The 24,911-nt window shown below is 38.5% G+C and overlaps 1 protein-coding gene across 3 annotated transcripts in view; it reads left to right on the top strand.

Annotated features, from left to right (window-relative positions):
- The window catches only part of WNK1 (WNK lysine deficient protein kinase 1), a 158,781-nt gene that overhangs the window by 123,494 nt on the left and 10,376 nt on the right, over positions 1–24,911 (top strand). Inside the window, exons 10-25 of one of the 3 annotated variants that reach the window (XM_069491046.1) lie at positions 3,011–3,157; positions 4,456–4,914; positions 6,039–6,320; positions 7,009–7,106; positions 7,215–7,377; positions 7,956–8,072; positions 8,422–8,595; positions 8,778–8,835; positions 8,973–9,095; positions 9,591–10,999; positions 12,129–12,212; positions 15,744–15,827; positions 16,795–16,855; positions 19,704–19,777; positions 21,183–21,844; positions 22,842–23,044. In XM_069491046.1, coding sequence (XP_069347147.1) covers positions 3,011–3,157; positions 4,456–4,914; positions 6,039–6,320; positions 7,009–7,106; positions 7,215–7,377; positions 7,956–8,072; positions 8,422–8,595; positions 8,778–8,835; positions 8,973–9,095; positions 9,591–10,999; positions 12,129–12,212; positions 15,744–15,827; positions 16,795–16,855; positions 19,704–19,777; positions 21,183–21,844; positions 22,842–23,044 — 4,198 coding nt within the window. The remainder of the gene's footprint in view (positions 1–3,010; positions 3,158–4,455; positions 4,915–6,038; positions 6,321–7,008; positions 7,107–7,214; positions 7,378–7,955; positions 8,073–8,421; positions 8,596–8,777; positions 8,836–8,972; positions 9,096–9,590; positions 11,000–12,128; positions 12,213–15,743; positions 15,828–16,794; positions 16,856–19,703; positions 19,778–21,182; positions 21,845–22,841; positions 23,045–24,911) is intronic. The other 2 variants (XM_069491045.1, XM_069491047.1) reach the window with 2 other exon arrangements.

The following is a 24,911-nucleotide window of genomic DNA, read 5'->3' on the forward strand; positions in this document are numbered from 1 at the left end:
ATTGACTCAAAAAAAAAAAAAAGAGAGAGAGAGAGAGAAATGAACATCTCTCCCAAGCAGAAAGAGGGATATCAGGAATACTATGAAAGAGATGGCACTTTAACTGGATTCTGATTATAAGTTAGACTCAGATATAGAAATAAAGAATATTTTAGCACTCTGGGAGGCCAAGGCGGGGGGATTCTTTGAGCTCAGGAGTTTGAGACCAGCCTGAGCAAGAGTGAGACCCTGTCTCTACTTAAAAAATAGAAAGAAATCAGCTGAATAGCTAAAAATATACATAGAAAAAATTAGCCGGGCATGGTGGCACATGCCTGTAGTCCCAGCTACTCAGGAGGCTGAGGCAGGAGGAGGATTGCTTGAGCCCAGGAGTTCGAGGTTGCTGTGACGTAGGCTGACGCCACAGCACTCTAGCCCGGGCAACAGAGTGAGGCTATCTCAAGAATATTTCAGGCCAAAAGGAGGAAAAAAGGGTTCTGTGAGCAAGGCAGAAGGCACAAAGGTAGAAAAATATGAGATAAAAACAAAGATAACTTTAGTTCAGTTCAGCTAGAACATAAATATGTGAGGGCATAACTTCAGGAAATAGTCAATAGAGTCTAACTTTTGATGTCAGCATGGTTCCAAATTAATGAGGCTGAGGTGGGGACAGGGGGCATATGATTACCATATGCCCAACACTAAAGTGGAGATTTTTCCTCAAATTTATCCTTTAGAAAAGAGAAGAATCACTATGTATTCAAACCTTTAACAGCAGTCCCCAACCTTGTTGGGCACCAGGGACCGATTTCCTGGAAGACAATTTTTCCACGATGGAGGGGTGGGAGTCAGGGGCAGAGCCCAGGTGGTGCTGCGTGGCCCGTTTCCTAACAGGCTATGGAACGGTAGTGGGCTGAGGCCCAGGGGTTGGGGACTGCAGCTTTAACATACTCTCATAATACAGGGCTCTCATTGTCTTTTATTTTGAAAAACCAACAAAATGTTAATCAGATATGACAAGTGAGAACAAATGTGCCCTCAAGGACCTTAAATAGTGTGGTGGAAATCTGACAGGATTTTTTTTTTTTTTTTTTAAAGCCAAGAAGTTAAGCATAGATTTGGTCCTTACACTTGGGAATATGACTTTACTATTTCAAGTACTGTATGTCATTGTACACAATTTGTTTAAAGATCACTTTAAGAAGTTAATACAAAGGTTACGTGAATGTAAACCTGTAAGACAAATGCAAAAAAAACCCAACTATCCTAGTAGTATTCAAACAAGTGTTTGTCATTGTAATTTTTACCTCAAGACACAACTTAGAGGGAAAGTGTTATGTTATGCCAGAAACCTGCAAGAGCATTTACAATATAGCTACAGTGAAATTAAAGACGTTGTCTAACACGTGAAGAGTTTGGGGGCAAGGAGCAATATTTCTGGATTTATTTATGTAATATGCAATCTTATTTAGGTGTTTAACAAGTTAGGTAACTGTGGATACTTCATTCACATTTCTTAAAGTTTAAATATTAAAATATATTCAACTTGGTGAAAATGTTCTCTGTTTTTTTTTTATTTCCTCTTTCTCAGTGGGAAAATGAAGAAATTTTCTTACATTCATAGTTGTCTTCTAGTTGTCTACATGTGATATATCTTAGTTGCTGAAAATAAATTTTATGTAATTCAATAGCCATTCATTCCTACTTTTTTTAAAGTTAAAATATGAGTACATTAAGAAAGAAGTAAGAAATAAATATAAGAAGAGCAAAAATATTATTTGCAGATTATCACCTAACAAAATCTAAGATGTTCATTAAGGTGGCCGGGTATATAATAGATATACCAGTAAAATAGCTTATCTTTATACTAGCGGTAACCAATTAGTTGTGTGGCTATACCAGAACATATGTAAGAAGATATTGGTTACAACATTATACTAAATAGCAAAGTAAACAACCAAAATGTTTGTTATTAGGAGATTGATTCCACTGATAGATGAAATGAAAATTGCATGCTGTAGAACACTATTTATAGGATGGGCAAAAAAGGGAAAATATACCTGTATGTAAACGGCCACTTATACATAGAAAAAGTCCATGAAGGTGATACACCAAACCACTAATAGTGGTTGCCTCTGGAGAATAGGATTGATAAGGAATATTCTCATTTAAATTTGTAATCTTATATATTGGTTAAAATTTTTATTACAAACAGGTGTTTTTGTAGCAAAAAAATTTAAATTAGTTACAGGTATTAGAAAGTTTTGAAAGTTAGCTATAAAGTTCAGATTTTGTTGAGCAGAAGGGGACATTAATTTAGGGGTGACACTCATGTTTTGTTTGCTTGACTTATTACAAAATTTAGTATTTGGATATAATTATGTGCTATGCTTTGTCCCACTTTGAGTCAAAAGACAGTGTCCTTGTTTTCAAAAGGGGGAAACTTCCTTTTTGTAATAAAATGATCAATCAGAGATATTACAGCTAATAAATGGTAAAGCTAAAATTTGAAACTACCTCCTGATTCCAAATCCAATGCTTTTCTCAATATTTTGTAGCTATGATTAGAGCTGTTCTTCAAGCACATTAATTATACAGTTGATAAATTAGGGTAAGGGAAAGAGATAAAAGGAAGAGACCAGATTTGTCTTCTCTTTTAATAGGCACCAAAGTGAGATCTGGTGCCAAGAAGTAGGGAAAGGGGGGTGAGAGGTAATGAACTATCTGGATTTTTATCTACTGACTTTGTAAGGACCTCACCTTGGGTTTGGAGTAAGGAAGTTGTTAGATTAAGAACCAGTGGTGACTCAGTTTTGAAACATTGGTTAATTGTTGTTGGTGTCATCACAAGTAAAGAACATCAGAGGAAAAACAGATATGTGTGAGGGGAATTGATGAATTTGAGTTTGTGCATGTCTTTATTACTAAAAGCATCATTTACAGACACTAAAGGCTCTAAGTAAACATACTTCCTTAGAAACATGCTATGAATGATTTGAAATAAAGCTGGATTATTATATTTTATTCTTAGCAAGGAATACCGCAGACAGCCCCTCCTCAACAGACAGTACAGTATTCACTTCCACAGACATCAACCCCCAGTGAGGCCACTACTGCACAGCCAGTGAGTCAGCCTCAAGCTCCACAGGTCTTGCCTCAAGTTTCAGCTGGCAAACAGGTAAACTCTTAATATCTGAAAGGATGCTAACAGGGATCTCTGTGTTTCTTGTCTTCTACCTTGTCTTCAGTAGTTGAAGTTGGTTGCTTTTTACTGCAAAAATGCAGTGAAAACCACTCTGTTTGCCCATATGTATTGTTCAGTGTAAATGGATACATTACTGACAGCAATGACAACCCAGAAATATTTCACTTTTAGTATTAGTCTAAAATAGATTTGACAAATACTACAATTAATGGGTTAAATAAAAAGGTGCTTTGGTAACTGAACCTATGACATTCTTTAGAATTGTGTTGGCCATATCTGATATTCTGGGTTTGCAACTATGCTTTATTTTCATGTAGATTTGTGCACTATTTCCTTCCTCATTACCTGTTGACAGTAAATCATGAAAACACCTTATATGTAATGGTGGTTTCTTTTTTAAGTAGTCCTCCTTCTAATCACGTGAAAAGTACCCTGTCTCTAGATACAGGTTCACAAATAAACAACAACAAAAAAGAAGTAGTACAGTAGAGGCATACCTGTGGAAAGTCTGCTCTTCTGAATGACCTTTCTTCAGCTTTATCTTTGGGCATTGTTGTGCATGTGTTTGTACAATATTGCTGTAATATTTGTGATACTGTAATATTTCATCACATCAGAGGTGCTGTAATATTTGTGATACTGTAATATTTCATCACATCAGAGGTGCTATCAACTGTAAAATGCACCATTAATTTATGTAGCGCTAAGTACTGACACATCATCAATTGTAAGATCTCAGTTTCTCAAATGTTAAAATGATCAGATAGTGGAGAATAGGGGTGCTTGCATCTTAGAATCAGGGAAATATATTAATTATACCTACTTTTATATAGAGCTGTGTTAGACTTAACTGTAAAAGTGATATGAAATCTAATTCCACTAGGAAGGAATTACTTTGAATTTCAGTAACTACTGTAATAGCAGTCACAAATTTAGTCACAGCATTTTGGTACATGAAATATATCCCAATAAAATTGTTTTAAAAAAAAAAAAAAACCTAGCCTACGGAAGGATTTATTGCTAAATGCTGAAGAATTAGCAAAGTTTTCTACAGCAGAAGGTTTGGAACAGTAGCAATCTATTTAGCCTCTTTATCTGCTGCTACCCTTTTCATATTTTTATGTGGCATATTAACTTACACTAATGTATGCAGGGTTTTGTTGGGGTTTTCCCCCACCCCCTTCTTTTCAGCTAATACGTAAATCTTGCTTTTGGCAGTCTTGCTTTTTTTTTTTAAAGCCTGTCTGTTTTGTTTTTCTTTACCTTCCCAGCTTCCAGTTTCCCAGCCAGTGCCACCTATCCAAGGCGAACCTCAGATCCCAGTTGCGACACAGCCCTCAGTTGTTCCAGTCCACTCTGGTGCTCATTTTCTCCCAGTGGGACAGCCACTCCCTACTTCTCTACTCCCTCAGTACCCTGTCTCTCAAATTCCCATATCAGCTCCTCATGTGTCTACAGCTCAGACAGGTTTCTCATCCATTCCCATCACAATGGCAGCTGGCGTTAATCAGCCTCTGCTCACCTTGGCTTCATCTGCTACAGCAGCTGCGATCCCAGGGGGATCAACTGTGCTTCCTAGTCAGCTTCCAACCCTTCTGCAGCCTGGGACTCAGATGCCAAGTCAGGTTCACCCACAGCTTCTACAACCAGCAGTTCAGTCCATGGGAATACCAGCTAACCTTGGACAAGCTGTTGAGGTTCCACTTCCCTCTGGAGATGTTCTATACCAGGTATTGTGTTAGCTAGCAAAAAAGGAGGGCACCAGAGGGTTTGATTCTAGTAGACCATCAGGAACTTGACAATCTAATAGCTGAGTATCAGAATAACTAGCAATAACAAAAGTTGCTGATCTCAACTAGACAAGTTAAAATAGTAAATTTGTGGAAAAGGATAGGATGATGATGTCTGATGACATTCCTTATCCAGTTTTCTCAGCACACCTCTTTCAAGAAAAAATCACTTCTCAATATTCAGTGTAAACTGATCGAATCCAAGATGTGGTTAATAGAGTACATTATGCTATGTTGGGTTTTGTTTTGTTTTTGTTTTGTTTTGTTTTGTTTGAGACAGGGTTTGCCTGTCATTCAGGCTTGAGTACATTGGCATCATCATAGCATACTGTAGCCTCCAACTCTTGGGCTCAAGCAATCCTCCTGCCTCAGCTTCCCAAGTAGCTGGGACTGCAGGTGCAAGCCACCATACCCAGCTAAAGATTTATTTATTTATTTATTTATCTGGGTAGAGATGGGGTCTCATTATTGCCAGGCTGGTCTTGAATTTCTGGCTTCAAGCTGTCCTCCAGCCTTGGCCTCCCAAAGTGCTAGAATAGGCATGAGCCACTGTGCCCAGCTTAAGCTACCTTTTTTTTTTTTTTTTTTTTAATGTACAGGTAGAATAAATAGAATAGCCAAGACAGAATCAAAAAGCTTCGGGGTTTAGATTTAGGAGATTAGCATTCCATGATATGACTGTAATAACTGATACATGAAAGTTTTTGTATTCTTCCATTTAAGATTAGCTAGAAAGGAATTAAGTCTTTTCCTCCTATTTAAACAATCTCCAGGAGGAGAAAAACCAACAATCTAAAGTATGATTGCAGAGTCCTGTCCCCTAAATTGGGACAGGACTAGTTCCTAAATTGGAACTAGTCTACTATTTCATTTCAAAATTCAAGAATGGTCTTTAAATGTCCTTTAGATTATTAGAAAGAGATTGGCTACTATTCTTCTTTGCTGTGTGCTTTTTTTGTTTGTTTTTTTGTGGGGGTTTTTTTTGTTTTGTTTTGTGTGTCTTGCTATGTTGCTAATTTGATGACCCAACCTGCACTAACTCACCTTCCTCATTTCTGTCACAGGGCTTCCCACCTCGACTGCCACCACAATACCCAGGAGACTCAAATATTGCTCCCTCTTCCAGCGTGGCTTCTGTTTGCATCCATTCTACAGTTCTGTCCCCTCCCATGCCGACAGAAGCGTTGGCTGCACCTGCTTACTTTCCTGCAGTGGTGCAGCCTTATGTGGAATCAAATCTTTTGGTTCCTGTGGGTGGTATAGGAGGACAGGTTCAAGTGTCCCAACCAGCAGTGAGTTTAGCACAACAAGCCCCCACTACATCCTCCCAGCAAGCAGTTCTGGAGGTAAATGGAATTACTGCATGTTTATATATAAAACATATACATATAGATATAATGGGATAGAAATGACAAAGAAGAAACATAGGCTCCCCTGGTTTAGAGCTCATTTGGAGACTATGTCAAACTGACTTCTGAATGACTTCTTTTTACAGCAGAATGAAATGCCAATGTGGGGGCCTTGTTGCCACTGGCTGTTCTGTTGGGAAGTGAGTGTGCCTTGGAGAAGGTTAACCCTATTAGCACTTCACTTCTCTAGCTAGTACTTTAGCCATTATTCTTGTCCTTTCACAAACCTTGCCATTGGCAATAAGAGGAGTATCTTATCCTGCTGTGCTCGCAGCAATCATTTTTGCCCTGCTAGGAGAAAGATCTTAATTCATCTTTGCACTTTGCTCTGCCTGCCCTGTTGCACACTTCTGGTAAAATGCTGGCTGTATGGCAAATTGTAGTTTCACACTGCCTTAGCAGACATGTTGGCTGACTTCACACCATGCAGTCTATACCAGAGACTAGCTTTAGAAATTTTCTTTGGAATTTTAAGACCACTGTCTCTAGATGCTGAACTACTAGTAAATATAGTGCTTGTAGGGCTTAGGGGAGGGATAAGGGGGGCGAAAAGTAGCGTATTAGAGATGGTGAATGATAAATAAAATGTTATTGCCAAGATTTGAACAACCCTTTCCATCCGCAGAGTACTCAGCGCGTCTCTCAGGTTGCTTCTCCTGAGCCAATTCCAGTAGCACAGCCACAACCCACCCAGCCTACCACTTTGGTTTCCTCTATAGACAGGTATGTAAAATGAAAATTCTTCCTTGACTGATAGGTAGGATAGTATGAAACTTCAAGATATCAGACCTTTAAATCTCATATTGTAAACTAAATTTTTTTTCCCCAAAGTGCACATTCAGATGTTGCTTCAGGTATGAGTGATGGCAATGAGAATGTTCCATCTTCCAGTGGAAGGCATGAAGGAAGAACTACAAAACGTCATTATCGAAAATCTGTAAGAAGTCGTTCTCGACATGAAAAGACTTCACGCCCAAAATTAAGAATTTTGAATGTAAGTGTTGCTAATTTGTGGGCTCCATGTTGTTAAAGGAATTTGGTATTTTAGAGGTTATCGAATCCAAACCACTCTCTTCATAAAACAAGGATAACCTTATCTTTGTGCAATACATAATTTATATAGTACTCTTCTCATTTCATTCTCACAATCCCTTTGAATTGAATATCACATTTTTCAGATAGAAACAAAAAGAAAATATAGCTCATAAAGCTACAGTAGAGCCAGCAGTTAGTTATTTAAATAATTCTGAAGGCTCAGGTGAACTGGTGAACATTTAGGATCTTCTAATTACCCAAATGATGTTTATTCTTAAATTCCATATCTCTATGGCAAGGCACTGTTTACTTATTAGAAGAAGAATGGAGAGTTTTAGTAAGTAGCTCAAAGACTGATATTTTCTCAAAGATTTTGTTACTAGTTTAAGAGACAAAGTACTAGAGCTCCAAGGAACAATAATAAACACTATGCTTCCTCAGACTTAAATTCGAGTGGCAATCTACATGTCTGTTTCAAATTCGGTAATAAAGCTGAATATGATCTGAGATGAAGTAACTTTTCTTTTTTCTTTTTAGGTTTCAAATAAAGGAGACCGAGTAGTAGAATGTCAGTTAGAGACTCATAATCGGAAAATGGTAACATTCAAATTTGACCTAGATGGTGACAACCCTGAGGAGATAGCAACAATTATGGTATGTCTGCATTTAGAGTTCCCAATTTTTCCATAGTACTTGATCTTAATATCCATTGCCCTACGCAAATATGCAATATTTTGTAATCTATGTTTATTTTGACAGTTATGCATTTATTTCATTGTGACTATAACTAGCACACCCAACCTGTGATTTAGAGATGTTTTTGTCTAGGGTATGTCTAAGTTGGCACTGAAGTTCTTAAAAAGGGAAGAGTTAATTTGAAAACCAACTAAATAATAATACAGGCAGTATGCAGATAGTGCAGAAATCATGAAAGTGATAGTTGAATGACTAACAACTTGAAAAATGTCACACTAATCAGACTGACGTCACATTTGTTTTACAGGTGAACAATGACTTTATTCTAGCAATAGAGAGAGAGTCATTTGTGGATCAAGTGCGGGAAATTATTGAAAAAGCTGATGAAATGCTCAGTGAGGATGTCAATGTAGAACCAGAGGGTGACCAGGGATTGGAGAGTCTACAGGGAAAGGATGACTATGGCTTTTCGGGTTCTCAAGTAGGTCCACCATTCCCATATTTATTTTATTAAAATATTTCCATAATGCTAAGTTTGCTATGATATCACATTACACCTATGACTGAGAACAAACATTTATGTTCTTTTCACATGTGGTGATTTGCTTTTCCTGATCACTGTGATTGCATTTGAGAATGAATTATCACTTTTGTTTATTGTAGAAATTGGAAGGAGAGTTCAAACAACCAATTCCTGCATCTTCCATGCCACAGCAAATAGGTGAATTTCTTTCCTTTCCTTCTTTGTTTTTACCTTTGACTTAAGTTGTATGTGCCAATAATGAACTCCTGAAGCTTTTGTTGGTAACAATATAAATAATAATTATGCAGTTAAGTGGGTTGTTTCCTTTTGACTAGGCATTCCTACCAGTTCTTTAACTCAAGTTGTTCATTCTGCTGGAAGACGGTTTATAGTAAGTCCTGTGCCAGAAAGTCGATTACGAGAATCAAAACTTTTCACCAGTGAAATATCAGATACAGGTAAAGAATTGATTGTACCACATTCTTATGTAAATCCTACAGCATCTCTACTATGTTGAAAGCTTGATCATCAAACAGTATTTCATGATAACACAGATAATAAAAAAGAATGAAAAACTGAATAATGATGAATAGAGAGGATCAAGGAAAAAGCTGGCAGGGACAGCCGTACTCAGTGGAACCTATGTAATAGATAATATTATAGTATATGTCTATTTCTGCATTTACTACTGTTGTATATGCTTTAAGGGTACGCCATGTTTTGGAGGGTTTTTGTTTGATTTCAGAAATAGATATTCATACAGGCTGACTTAATTTGATCAAACTACTGTTTTAGTTTACTGTTTTAAACCCTAGAGCCTATCATTTCCTTGGGATAGATTGTAAACTTTAGTGGTACTTGGCATTGTTGTAATCCACAAACAGGTTGTTAGGACAGTCTTTTGAATCCACTCTTTTAAAATGGGCTGATTCTTATATTTTTATCCTTTGCAGTTGCTGCCTCTACATCTCAGGGCCCTGGAATGAACTTGTCTCACTCTGCTTCATCCCTTAGTCTACAACAGGCCTTTTCTGAACTTAGACATGCCCAGATGACAGAAGGACCCAATACAGCACCTCCAAATTTTAGTCATACAGGACCAACATTTCCAGTAGTACCTCCTTTCTTAAGTAGCACTGCTGGTGTCCCAACTATAGCAGCAGCCTCATCTTCAGTATCAGTCCCTACGACAGGTAGCCCTGTAAATGACATTTCCACATCGGTGACTGAGTCTGAGATTACAGTGCCCACTGAGAAAGGGATTGCTGGAGTTGCTACCAGCACAGGTCTCCCTGTACCACCAGTATCTGAATCACCAGCACTTTCCACTGTAGTTTCAAGTATCACAATACCTGCAGTTGTCTCAGTAACTACAACATCCCAGTCAGTTCAAGTCCCTATATCTGGGAGCATTATTTCTAATACAGGCACTTTTCCTTCTGTAATAGTTTCAACAACTTCAGCCTCTGCAGTGGGCAGTGCTGCTGCCCCCTATGATAAGTCTCCAGCTGTACTATCTCAGCAGGCAGCTGGCAGTACTACTATGGTAGCCACATTGACATCAGTTTCTACCACGACTTCATTCCCTAGTACAGCTTCACAGCCATCCCTTCAGCTTAGCAGCAGCACCTCTGCTCCTACTCTAGCTGAAACAGTGGTGGTTAGTGCACACTCACTAGATAAGGCATCTCATAGCAGTACAACTGGATTGGCTTTGTCCCTCTCTGCACCATCTTCCTGTTCCTCCCAAGGAACAGGAGTATCTAGTTCTATTTCTCAGCCTGGTGGGATGCATCCTTTGGTCTTCCCATCAGCTGTAGCTTCTACTCCTGTTCTTCCCCAAGCAGCAGGACTTACACCTTTATTACCCCAAGTACCTAGTATCCCACCCTTGGTCCAACCTGTTGCCAGCGTGCCTGCTGTACAGCAGACACTAATTCATAGTCAGCCTCAACCAGCTTTGCTTCCCAACCAGCCCCATACTCACTGTCCTGAGATAGATGCTGATACACAACCAAAAGCTCCTGGAATTGATGACATAAAGACTCTGGAAGAAAAGCTGCGGTCTCTCTTTAGTGAACACAGCTCATCTGGAGCTCAGCATGCCTCTGTCTCACTGGAGACATCATTAGTCGTAGAGACCACTGTCACACCAGGCATCCCAACCACTGCTGTTGCACCAAGCAAACTCACGACTTCCACCACTAGTATTTGCTTACCACCAACGAACTTGCCATTAGGAACAGTTGCTTTGTCAGGTATACCAGTGGTCTCACCTGGGCAAGTGTCTACCCCAGCCACCACTACATCAGGAGTAAAACCTGGAACGGCTCCCTCAAAGCCTCCTTTAGTTAAGGCTCCGGTAAGATTCTTGTTATAAAATAATTAGATAAATATGATCACTCTTTTTTCTCCCTAATAAGTACATTTTTCAACTCTTATAAATTAGAAACATAGTTATAAAGGTACCTGGCTTATAGTATTTATTAAACAAATTGATGGCAATTTTGGGATATGTATATTGAACAGAAGCTTTTTTTTTTTTTTTTAATGTGATGGGACTTGCAGGTTAATTATACTGCACCATTTCCTAAAAATGTATAATTATCAGGTAAAATACAGGCATTTATTCTGAATTGGTACAAACTGAAGAAATCTGTATCACAAAAGGGAACTACATGCATCTGTCAGCAAAATATATGTACTAGTAGCTGTTCACAATCTTTGTTTCAATGAGAGTAAAGCAAATCTCTTGCTTTATTGTAGATTCCACAGATGTACAATTTGGGGTTTATAAAAAATTGGACATTAGTGATGAAATTGATACAGAGGAGGAAGAAATAATCTACTCCTAGGACCAAAATAACTAGATTGTATTTTCTAATTGTGCTGTGGTGGATTTCCTCTCATTCTGCCATCTTCAACCTCTCTAATCTCCAAATAACAAAGCTGTATTATGTCTACTGTATTGTATGCTTCAGCCATTTTTCCGCATTGCCTTTGATGTGAGATTCTTTTTACAGTAGAGTAATAATACAAAATCTCTCAGAAAAAATAGAAATTGCTTGATATTAGATTTCTGATGCCTTTTGTTATCAGGCCTGCCCCTTGGTTACTCCTAAACAGCTACTGTTTTCTCAGAAAAATCTTATTTTTCTTAGCAAAAGCTTGATAATACTATACCAAATAAGCAGCTCAAGATTAGCTGGACTGTGCCTCTAATGTGCATGTGTGTGTTCTCTGTATTTTCCCTGGGGAACAACCCTTTACTATATTTTGTTGTTCATTTTATGAGTATGTCACAGTAACCCGTATAATATCATTGGTTTTCACGTTCTTTAAGACAGATGCAGAGTGTAACTTAGGCAATAAGCTTAACTAGATACATTTTATTCTTATGTTTGTACATTCAGATTAGTTGATTTGTTCTTTAGTATGCAGTCTTTACTAACAGTGCCTCATGAACTTGAATTTCCCTTCATTGTCTGTAGGTGTTGCCTGTGGGTACTGAACTTCCACCAGGTACTTTATCCAGTGAGCAGCTGCCACCTTTTCCAGGACCTTCATTAACTCAGGTGCCCCAAGACTTGGCAGATTTCTTTCTGTGTTCCTACTTTCTTTCACAAATCTTGTTTCAAGTCTCCATTGCATGATCTTGGCTTCGGCTCCTATTTGGCTTTGACCTAGTAACACCTTTCTTTGAAAACACTGTAGCTAATGAAATAGGCCCTACTTAAAGTAAAAAGCTTCACAGTTGTTTTGTTTGTAATGTTGCTTTAGGTCATTTAGAAAACATTTGATATTAATATTTCTCATATTCTTATAAAGGAAATACCAAAGTTGACATTTTGCCAGCTCCGTATGATGACATCTTTTATCATTCACACTTTTTAGAATAGTGAAATTGCATCTTAAATGTGAGATTAAGTTCTAAGCCATTATGGAAGTAAAAAAGTTATATATAATCAAAACTAACTTTGAAAGTTGCTTAGAAGAGAGAAGCACATTGATAACTAAAAAACTTTTTTCCATGAGTCTAGTGCAGCTATTTTTTTCTTAAGTGTTTATCATTTCTTTCATTGACCACCTAATGAAATAATTAGCTTACATATAGGTAGATATAAGGGTAATGTTTAATGAAAAATATGTACTTTATCTTTTAATATAAAAATGATCCAGCTCAGCAAGATGTTAACATTGTAAGATTAATCACAGAGGAACTGAGACCAGCAACTTGAACTTGAGATTACCAACTCATACACAGTTCTGCTCACTGAATGCAATGGCAGTCAGAATTACCTATAATATTAAAATTATTATTACCCTTTCCCATCCTACCCCACCACCAACACATTTAGTTGAATTTCCTTAAGGAAAGTACTCACTATAAATCCATCATGATCATGAAAAAGCTTCTGACATAGGGCAAGCTAGTAAATTTTGAAACTAAATTAGAAATTTATTTTGGAGTCATATATAAGAAAAACATGGTACATTGCTTACTTGAAAAGCCTAATCTGAATTTAACCTAGTTCTTTTATCCCAATACAGTAAAACATTATTTAAGGAACTTAACCACAATAAAGTAATAACTCCAACAGAGAACCTACTCTGTCAGCCACCAAATTTTGATAAAAGTGCGTGGTGAAAGTCTATAAATTGAGAGTTTAGTTTTAAAACTGTTTTCTCATTAAACACATGTCTTCAGATAAGTAAGGGAGTTTAAAATATGGTAAGAAATAGCACTTGAGACTCAGGAGCGGGTAAGAGTAACTGGATAGTGCCCGAATATAGAGGGAGAGGCACAAGTAAAGGCCCTTAAGAGTAGGTTGGGGCCGGGCGCAGTGACTCACGCCTGTAATCCTAGCACTCTGAGAGGCCGAGGCGGGAGGATCGCTTGAGGTCAGGAGTTCGAGACCAGCCTGAACAAGAGCGAGACCCTGTCTCTACTAAAAAATAGAAAGAAATTATTTGGACAACTAAAAATATATAGAAAAAATTAGCCAGGCATGGTGGCACATGCCTGTAGTCCTAGCTACTCGGGAGGCTGAGGCAGAAGGATTGCTTAAGCCTGGGAGTTTGAGGTTGCTGTGAGCGAGGTTGACACCACGGCACTCTAGCCCAGGCAACAGAGCAAGACTCGTCTCCAAAAAAAAAAAAAAAGAGTAGGTTGGTGGAAACCAAGACAGGTACATACAGGATTAGACTGTGGCAAGGGCAGAAGCTATAGCCTTGGACTGGATGGCAGTGAGGCCTGATTAACAGACTGGAATGCCCTAACCTCCTTGGCTGCCTTCTATAGGGTAGAAGTATTGTAAAACCTGAAGAAGAGAATATTATCCCCTGATAGTGAATGTATTAATGCCATCTTTTATTCATAGAGACAGAAAAAAGGTACATACAGCTGAGAAAGAAAACCAGGCGTGATGGCCCATGCCTGTCATCCAGTACTTTGGGAGGCCAAGGCAGGAGGATCACTTGAGGCCAGGAGTTCAAGACTATCTCGAGCAAGAATGAGACCCCCATCTCTACAAAAAAATAGAAAAATTAGCCAGGTGTGGTGGCATGCAACTGTAGTCCCAGCTTCTTGGGAGGCTGAGGCAGGAGAATCACTTGAGCGTAGGAGTCCGAGGTTGCAGTGAACTATGATGACACCACTGCATTCCAGCCCCAGGTGACAGAACAAGACCCTGTCTGGAAGAAAATAAAATAGGGAATATTGGATACAGTTACTCTTCCAATAGATCCTTTTTTTTTTTTTTTTTTTTTTTTTTTTTTTGAGACAGAGTCTCACTCTGTTGCCCAGGCTAGAGTGAGTGCCGTGGCGTCAGCCTAGCTCACAGCAACCTCAAACTCCTGAGCTCAAGCGATCCTCCTGTCTCAGCCTCCCGAGTAGCTGGGACTACAGGCATGCACCACCATGCCCGGCTAATTTTTTCTATATATATTTTTAGCTGTCCATATAATTTCTTTCTATTTTTAGTAGAGATGGGGTCTCGCTCTTGCTCAGGCTGGTCTCGAACTCCTGAGCTCAAACGATCCGCCCACCTCGGCCTCCCAGAGTGCTGGGATTACAGGCGTGAGCCACCGCGCCCGGCCTTTTTTTTTTTTTTTTTTTTTTTTTGAGACAGAGTTTCACTCTGTTGTCCGGGCTAGAGTGCCGTGGCATCAGCCTAGCTCACAGCAACTTCAAACTCCTGAGCTTAAGCGATACTACTGCCTCAGCCTCTTGAGTAGCTGGGACTACAGGCATGTGCTACCATGCCCGGCTAATTTTTTCTATGTATAATTTTAGTTGGCCAGATAATTTCTTTCTATGTTTAGTAGAGACGGGGTCTCGCTCTTGCTCAGGCTGGTCTCGAAATCCTGGCCTCGAGTGATCCACCCGCCTCGGCCTCCCAGAGTGCTAGGATTACAGGCATGAGCCACCGTGCCCAGCCCCAATAGATCTTTATACGTTTTTCAGAGATACATTTTTAAAGAGGACAGGCCAGGTACAGTGGCTCATGCCTGTAATCCCAGCACTTTAGAAGGCCAAGGTGGGAGGATTGCTTGAGCCCAGGAGTTTGATTCTAGCATGTGCAACATGGCAAGACCTTGTTTCTACAAAAAATTTAAAAATTACCCAGATTTGGTGGCACACACCTGTAGTCCCAGCTACTCGGGAAACTAAGGCATGAGGATCACTTGAATCCAGGTGTTGGAGGTTGCAGTGACCTGTGATGACACAGCTGCACTGTAGTCCAAACAACAGAGTAAGACCCTGTCTTAAAGAGAGAAAAAAATAAACAGCTTTTTTTTTATCTCTCTGAGTAACATTGAACACAAAAGGTAAAAAAAAAAAAAAAAAAGACTTTGAAATAGCAAAAACATGAATTACTCCAAGGCTTGAGAGACTGACATACAATTTTGAGAAACTGATAAAATCCTTAAAGCAATTTACTAAATTCTAGCATAGTGAGTTTTATAATAATATATATATAAAGACAGATGTTATATTTTGCCAATCTAAAGCATAAAACAGTATGTCCTGTATGAATTGCCTATATACAGTGGCTCTGAAATTGCCAATGAACTATCTTTATACTGTGTTTGTTTTTGTTCAGTCCCAGCAACCTCTAGAAGATCTTGATGCTCAATTGAGAAGAACACTTAGTCCAGAGACTGTTACAGTGACATCCACAGTTGGTGTAAGTTTTGAAAATCTTGATTAAATCCCCTCCTAACCTTAATGTGTTATATTCCTTGAACACAAACTGTAACTTAAACCGTTTTTAATACCTTTAACACGTATTCAGAGTCCCTGCTTGTTCTAGCCAACAGAAACGAGACAGATTAATGAAAGATTAGCACTGACCCAGTAGTGGGAAAGATTTGATTTGAAAAACACTTTTCTAGTCCTAACATCTAATTAGATTATATTGCAGCTCAATTCTATGGGTTTTGTGTTTATGCTTTGGAGGAGGCTAAACTTTATGAGGCAATGATGTTTTACTTAAAACTACATTTCTATAAATATCCCAGTTATACTCTTAAGTATCCTATGAAGAAAATTAAGAAAGCAGTCGAGGGGTAGTACTCTTACTTCTTGCAAAGGATGCCTTTCTTTACATCAGATTTATTTTTAGGGTATAAGAAGAAAAAAGAGGCCGGGCGCGGTGGCTCACGCCTGTAATCCTAGCACTCTGGGAGGCCAAGGCGGGTGGATTGCTCAAGGTCAGGAGTTCGAGACCAGCCTGAGCGAGACCCCGTCTCTACTAAAAATAGAAAGACATTATATGGACACCTAAAAAAATCTATATAGAAAAAATTAGCCGGGCATAGTGGCGCATGCCTGTAGTCCCAGCTACTCGGGAGGCTGAGGCACTAGGATCGCTTGAGCCCAGGAGTTTGAGGTTGCTGTGAGCTAAGCTGACGCCACGGCACTCACTCTAGCCTGGGCAACAAAGTGAGACTCTGTCTCAACAAAAAAAAAAAAAAAAAAAAAAAAAAAAAAGAAGAAAAAAGAAAACAAAACAAAATCCCTCAGACATAAGTTTCTTCACATATACTATCTTTCTGCCCTTTTACAAAGAACAGAGGAAAGGCAGCAAGGCAAAAGTTTAAGCATGACTGCAGCTAAAGATTTTGTGGTATTTATGTGTATGTGTTTTGCAGCCTGTGTCCATGGTGGCTCCAACAGCAGTTACAGAAGCAGGAGCACAGCCTCAGAAGGATGGTGAGAAGCATCCTTCTTTTATATTACTAATTCTAATCCTACCTATAATTGATTATAGAGGTTTACTGTTTTGAAAGACACATTCTTGAGAGCATCAGTCTATGTGAAACTATTATAAGGAACATTTTTGTGTATTTCATGACTAAGGTGCATTGATAGTAACATCTGAAGTATGAAATGTTAGCAAATTTAATTAATCTATTGTATTGTTATTGGAGGAGTTATACAGTGGGTAATGATAGATTCTTAGCATCAGACCCTTTGTCATTAGCTGGGTCTTGCTATGAGAGATTAAGAAATTCAAGCATACTCTATTTATAAGTTAATTTACTGATAATCTTTTGGCTTTTGTGACCCTGGATAATGTAGGGATAGATATAAGCTTCTATATCCTGGACATACATTTGTATGGAAATATAAATACAAGATTTCAATTAAAATCAGTAAACATTATTTTTATTTTCAAAGCAATTACATTCTGAATTGGCTCTCTTGTTTTTAAAGAAGTCACTTGCAAATCAGTGGAACAGACTAGAAAGTCCAGAAATGGACGAATTAAAGGGGAATGTAAATTTTCAGGATACCATGTTATCACCCTAAACATATCCAATGAAAATGAATAAGTAAATAAATTAAAAGTTCACTACCAATAAAAAAAGAATGTAGAATATTAAAAAGGTGGCTATTCAAATCTATGAGAAAAAGATGAGATATTTCAAAAAATGGTTTGGAACAACTGGATAGCCATCTGACAAAAAGCAAAGGTGGATTCCTAGACTAGACCTAACTAAATTCCAAATAGATCAAAGATGAAAAACTATATCATAAAATAGTACTGTAAGAAAACATAAAAGGGATTTTTTTTCCAACTGTTCAGAGCAGGGTTAACAATTTGTTTTCCATAAAAGGCCAGAGAGTAAAAATTGCAGGCTTTGCGGGCCATACAGTCTCTGTTGCAACTTACTCAACTCTCCTGTTATAGCCCAAAAGCCTGAAATGAACAATACATACATGAATGAGTTTGGCTGTGTTCCAGTGAAATTTATTTACGAAAATAAGCAGTAGGCTGAATTTGGTCCACAGATCATAGTTTGCTCTTTCCTGATACAGGGAAAGGTGTTATTAAGTTTAATATCCAACCCAGAGCAAGCAGTAGTAGATGTAAAATTTTCTGCACGGAACAAAGTTCACAAAAGTGCCATTGAGTGCAAAGATAAATGAAAAACTGGGGAAAATATATATATTTGGGGGGAGAGGTATATGTGTATTCCTATCTACAATAGGACTGGTTTTGCCTAATATAAAGAGTTCCTTTATGTTATTCAACGTGGACCAAACGATAATCAAAAGATACAGAAAAAGAAACTTCAACATAAAAGTACTTAACTTCACTAATTATAACAGAAATGTAAAGTAAAACTACAGGTGATAGCATTTCTCACCTCTCATTGGTAAATTAGTGGTTTAATAGCCACCAGTGACTTGGTACAGCCTCTGCAGGTATCAATTTATTAATGTCTGTTAAAGTTTTAAGTAGAAATGATTCAGCACTTCCAATTCTTAGGTCTTTTTTCCATAGATCTATCTATAAGAGAATATTTATTTGAACAGTTTTTAAATAGCAAGAAATTCTGAATAATTTAAATGTCCATCAGTAGAAGCTTGATTAAAATCTGGTACATTGAAAGATACACATATGGCACATGCAAACAGTACAACATTATGTAGCCATTAAAAAGAATGAGGCCTTGGGCTATGGCATGGTCTCTAAGATAATGTTATTAGTGAAAACATCTAAATCAGTCAATGTTCTTCTAGCTGTATAAAATAAAGAGAATATATGCCTATTACCATATCTCTGGAAAGAAACTCAGTTGTCCCTGAGGAGGAGGAGGACCTAGGTGGCTTTAAACTAGTTGCTCAAAACTACTTACCAATGATTCTGAGAACTGTACTATACTGTTAGAGGATTTGCCTAAGTGGTACGTTGAGAAGGTAAAATTACCTGGTTTTCATTTAAAAATGAATCTTTAATATACTGGGTAAAATCTCATCCTTCCCTTTACTTACTCATATCTTTGAGGTGAAGAGTAACTGAGTTCTTAATGCCTATTAACCCTTTTTATAGTATTTCTTAATATCATAGTTAAAGTGTGAAGCTGGTTTGCTTATACTTAACTTTTATCCCTTTGAACAATGCTGTATCATCTGTATGTGTGTGTACAAGGAAAGATAGAGGGTTAATGATAAATTTTGAGACCTTGACAATTTTTAACGAACAGTAGTGTCTTTCCTAGTGAAAGTATCTGGTAGTAGAGCAAACAATAACTATTTCCCTGCTGGGCGCAGTGGCTCACGCCTGTAATCCTAGCACTCTGGGAGGCCGAGGTGGAAAGATTGCTTGAGGTCAGGAGTTCGAGACCAGTCTGAGCAAGAGCGAGACCCTGTCTCTACTAAAAATAGAAAGAAATGATCTGGACAGCTAAAAATATATAGAAAAACTTAGCCAGGCATGGTGGCGCATGCCTGTAGTCCCAGCTACTCAGGAGGCTGAAGCAGAGGGATTGCTTGAGCCCAGGGGTTTGAGGTTGCTGTGAGCTAGGCTAATGCCGTGGCACTCTAGCCCGGGCAACAGAGCGAGACTCTGTCTCAAAAAAATAAAAATAAAAAAAAATAACTATTTCCCCTTGTTGAATAAAGCCTAGGAGATAAAGGAGATAGGGAAGTTTTTTTTTTTTGCCTCTAACAGCTTTCCTCATATATAGTTTCATGTTGCTGTATTTCTGGCCAAAAGGAAAAGAAGCTAACTAAAAGAGATGTTTTTGTTTCCATTCCCCATGTATTTCAGTTTCTCAAGGCACAGAAGGTCCTGTCCTAGCAACTACTTCAGGAGCTGGTGTTTTTAAGATGGGGCGATTTCAGGTAAGATAATCACTTTACTTTGCCTTGATTCCCTCTTTTGGTGGAGTTGTGTATATAATAACATTATTACCTACCTATTTGGGACATAACTGCCAAGCCAGTGATACATTAATACTTCTTTTACATAGTACTTTATGGTTCTTTTATCATTTTTTCCCTAATAAAAGTAATATATAATTTTAAAATATAGAATACTCAGAACAGTGGAGAAACAGATAGTTATGCTATCTACCCACCCACCTCCCAATATAACTGTTTTGGGTGTATTTCCTTCCACTCCTTGTTCTCTGCACAAGTGTGTATCTAAAATTGACCAGTGTTTCTCTTGCTCTGAATATTTTGTAGCTTTTTTTCCCATCCATTAGTTTACCTAAACATTCTGCTATTGTCGGTCATTTAGGTCATTTCTAATTATTCCAACATAATAAGTAAAGTAACAGTAAACATCTTTGTGTATAAAAACATTTTCTATGATTAGGATAATTTACATAGGATTCATTCCATAAGTTTAAATACTGAGTCAGCATCAAGTGACACTTCATCACTTTATTTACCCAGCTGGTCCAACGTGAGCATTTTCTGGCTCTTAATACATTGTGTGAAGTAGGCTTTGCAAATCCTTTTTTTTTTTTTTTTTCCTTCTTTTTGCTGCTTTCACAGCTACTTTCAGATTATTCTCTTGATGGTCCTTGGAGTTGGGGATAGTAGATGATGTTTTTCTCATTTGTAAAACTGAGCTTCTCAGAGTTTGTAGTTGGGCAGAGTTTGGATTGGTAATACATGGACAAACCAGGACAAGGATCAGGATCCTCCTTTTAATTACCTGTTAGTTATGTTGATTCTTCAGGCTTAGCTGGCATTTAACAGTTACTGGATTTAACTTATATACTTTTTCTCATTCACAAAGCAACCTTCAAGATTCTATGACCTCTGGTTATTTATATTTTGACTAACACATGAATCTGAATCCTGTTTATGACACGAGATGTGGAATTAAGTCATTTACTTAGTAAGTTTAGCCAGCCACGCATTCTGGATCTCAGTACAGATATGTTCTCTATGATGGTATTCAGTTTATTTTCACAAAGATGGACTGCTCATTGACTGGGAAATACAGTGATTCCTTTTTTTTTTTTAATGGTCCATGATAGTGAATATTGAGAACTTCAGTTTGGTAGTGGTGTTATTTGTTTGGTTTTGTTTTATTTTTACAAACAGGTCTCACTCTCTCACCCAGACTGGAATGCAGTGGCATGATCGTAGCTCACTGCAACCTTAAACTCCTGGGCTTAAAGCAATCCTCCTGCCTTGGCTTCCCAAAGTGCTGGGATTTTATAGGCGTGAGTAACCACACCTGGCCCAGAAGTTCAGTTTTTAATCTCATTCTGTTCTCTTTTTCTGTCAGGTTTCAGTTGCAATGGATGATGCCCAGAAAGAGGGTAAAAATAAGCCAGAAGATGCAAAATCTGTTCATTTTGAATCCAGCACTTCAGAGTCCTCGGTGCTATCTAGTAGTAGTCCAGAGAGTACCGTGGTGAAGCCAGAGCCTAATGGGGTAACCGCTCATGGTATCTCTTCACATGTGCCAGATAGTGCCCCTAAAACTGCAGCCGCAGAGGCAAAGTCAGAAACTGGGCAGCCTACCAAGGTTGGGCGTTTTCAGGTGACAACCACAGCAAACAAAGTGGGTCGTTTCTCTGTATCGAGAACTGAGGACAAGGTTGCTGAGGAAAAGAAAGAGGAACCAGTGACATCTCCTCCTTACATGGATTTGGAGCAAGCTGTTCTTCCTGCTGTGATACCAAAGAAAGAAAAGCCTGAACTGTCAGAGCCTTCGCATCTAAATGGGCCGTCTTCTGACCTGGAGGCTGCCTTTCTAAGCAGGGATGTGGATGATGGTTCAGGTAGTCCACACTCCCCGCATCAGCTGTGCTCAAAGAGCCTTCCTATCCAGAATCTAAGTCAAAGCCTTAGTAATTCATTCAACTCCTCTTACATGAGTAGTGACAACGAGTCAGACATTGAAGATGAAGACTTAAAGTTGGAGCTGCGAAGACTACGAGAAAAGTAAGTATATTTTCTTCTGTGAAAGAATAATGGCAGATAATGTTTTAAGACCTAGATCTTAGTGCCAGGATTAATATTCTTTTCACTACAATATGCCTTTTCTTTTAAAGAGAAGGAGATATGCAAAAGCTAAAGTTCCCTGACTGTAGTTTATTAGTTTCTCTTACACTCAGAAGGACCTGTAGCATTTCTAGTTAAAGAACTTCTGCAGGCCGGGCTTGGTGGCTCACGCCTGTAATCCTAGCACTCTGGGAGGCTGAGGCGGGAGGATCACTCAAGGTCAGGAGTTCGAGACCAGCCTGAGCAAGAGCGAGACCCCATCTCTACTAAAAAATAGAAAGAAATTATCTGGACAGCTGAAAATACAAAAAGGAAAAAAAATTACTTGGGCATGGTGGCACATGCCTATAATCTCAGCTACTTGGGAGGCTGAGGCAGAAGGATTGATTAAGCCTAGGAGTTTGAGGTTGCTGTGAGCTAGGCTGATGCCACGGCACTCTAGCCTGGACAACAGAGTGAGACTCTGTCTCAAAAAAAAGAAAGAACTTCTCCGGCACCTTTGTATTCCTGATACAATATTATTTTGCTAATAGCACGTTTTATCACCATTAACCATTCTTGGCTATTTATTAGCCTACCAAATGAATCCAGTAATGGCACTAGGATGTATGATTATGTTGTCAAGTTTTGTTAATTATATTTGGCAGATTGGATCAGAGTAGCAAATTCAATTGTCCTGCACATGGCCTCAAAAGTCAGGAATTCTTTTTCCCCTAACACATTATCAGTCATTTGTTATTGGCTAGGAGCTTTCTGGGGTATAGCTTGGGTAATGGAGGCCAGCAAGGTGAGCTGACAAGCCAGAGTCTCGTGGTGTAGTACATCTGGGGAAAAGGTTCATTAGTAACTAGTAAGTACTTGAATACAGGTTTAAGACTATGCTGTTAATTCTTGCTTGAATAAAGAGGGTTATATTTGTTTGATTTATCTTTCATAGACATCTTAAAGAGATTCAGGACCTGCAGAGTCGCCAGAAGCATGAAATTGAATCTTTATATACCAAACTGGGCAAGGTGCCCCCTGCTGTCATTATTCCCCCGGCTGCTCCCCTTTCAGGGAGAAGAAGGCGACCCACGAAAAGCAAAGGCAGCAAATCTAGTCGCAGCAGTTCCTTGGGGAATAAAAGCCCCCAGCTTTCAGGTAAAAGCCCTAGGCCGGGTCAGCCATGGCTGTCCCATCTTTTGTTTCTGTCTCCAACTACATATATAACCTATTAAACATTTGTTATTTTTGGTAAATTTCAAAGGTTTTCCTAATGTCCTTGCTTCCTTGACTTCCCCTCTCCCCATATTTATCGTGCCTCTTTTTGAGTCTATGGAAGTAAACTGGATGAGTACAGTGGTTTATTCCATTGTAATCAATATTGCTATCTACTGGTAATCTTCATTTATAGTTGTTCTTAAGGATAAACATTTAGCTTTTCCCATTAACTCATAGCATTTAACCAAACTCTAGAGCAATTGGAGGAAAATGCATTTTTCTCTGTTTTAATGAATGAGTTCGTCATAATTGCAACTGAGATGAATGTAAATGTCATACAGATACTTGAGTGTGTCTAAGTGGTAACTTCCTATTTAGTGTTTTTATTTCATTTATCTGTATTGGGATAAAGAACTTTCTAGTGATTATAATCAAAGAAATAGTTAAGTCATAATCTCTTGTAAGGAACTATATATAGTTGTCTATTTAAATAGAAGATAAAGAGCTTTTATCGTTCAGTGAAATTATGGTAGTGTGAACAGATAATTAGTTCAAAAGCAAAAGAGGGCTAAAGTATGTTAGAAAGCAGTTGCAAACTTCTTAGCAGCCCCATTGTATGAAAGCTTTCATAGATGCTCAAATCTTTTCTCTAGCACATAAACCAATTCATGAAACCAGTCAATTAGAGATGTGATTGTAAGAGAGTTCAGCTGATCTCTGATCTGATCTCAGTCAGATTCTGACCTCAATTTTGTTTTTTTGAGACAGAGTCTCGCTCTGTTGCTTGGGCTACAGTGCCGTGGTGTCAGCCTCGCTCACAGCAACCTCAAACTCCTGGGCTCAAGCGATCCTACCGCCTCAGCCTCCCGGGTAGCTGGGACTACAGGGACGCACCACCATGCCCAGCTAATTTTTTCTATTTTTTAGTTTGGCTAATTTCTTTCTATTTTTAGTAGAGACAGGGTCTTGTTCTTGCTCAGGCTGGTCTCTTTTTTTTTTTTTTTCTTTTATATTTCTTTTTTTTTTTTTTTTTTTATTATTATTTTTAACCAGATAATTTCTTCCTATTTTTAGTAGAGACGGGGTCTCGCTCTTACTCAGGCTGGTCTCAAACTCCTGACCTTAAGCGATCCACCCGCCTCGGCCTCCCAGAGTGCTAGGATTACAGGCGTGAGCCACCGCGCCCGGCCTAGGCTGATCTCAAATTCCTGAGCTCAAACGATCCACCTGCCTCAGCCTACCAGAGTGCTGGGATTATAGGTGTGAGCCACCGTGCCCGGCCTGACCCCAATTTTGACATACTTTTTTGAGTGGACTTCTATTTAACTATAAATAGTAACTAGGGAACAGAGAAGTTAATCAATTTTAGGACAGTTGACCTAGTGATTGTCACCTACCAAGAAAGCCACCTACCAAGAATAATTTTAAACGTTCATTACTCTGTAATCACATATTTTGACATCTCTTTTGTATCTGATCTGATGCATATTTACAAGAAAGTCTAAGCAGAGACTGCCTAATACACCCATTTATATTATGATTCAATATCTTTTCTAGTAGGATAAAAAAAAGCCATTGTGGAATTGCCAAATGGAATCCTTATATCCAATGCATATTCTAGTCTTCTTGCTTTACTCAGGCCTGTGGACCGTCTAGGTTTCTAAAGCTAAAAAGCTTCTGGGATAATTCATATAGCCCTATTGCCTGTTGATTCTTAGTGTCATTCCTCGTTTCCCTTTTTGTTAGTGAGGACTTTGATCTTTCATCAATGTATAGCTTTTGCCCGTCGTTAATCACTCAGTGGGAC

Source organism: Eulemur rufifrons, chromosome 16 (assembly GCF_041146395.1).
Source record: "Eulemur rufifrons isolate Redbay chromosome 16, OSU_ERuf_1, whole genome shotgun sequence".
NCBI classification, from domain to species: Eukaryota; Metazoa; Chordata; class Mammalia; order Primates; family Lemuridae; genus Eulemur; species Eulemur rufifrons.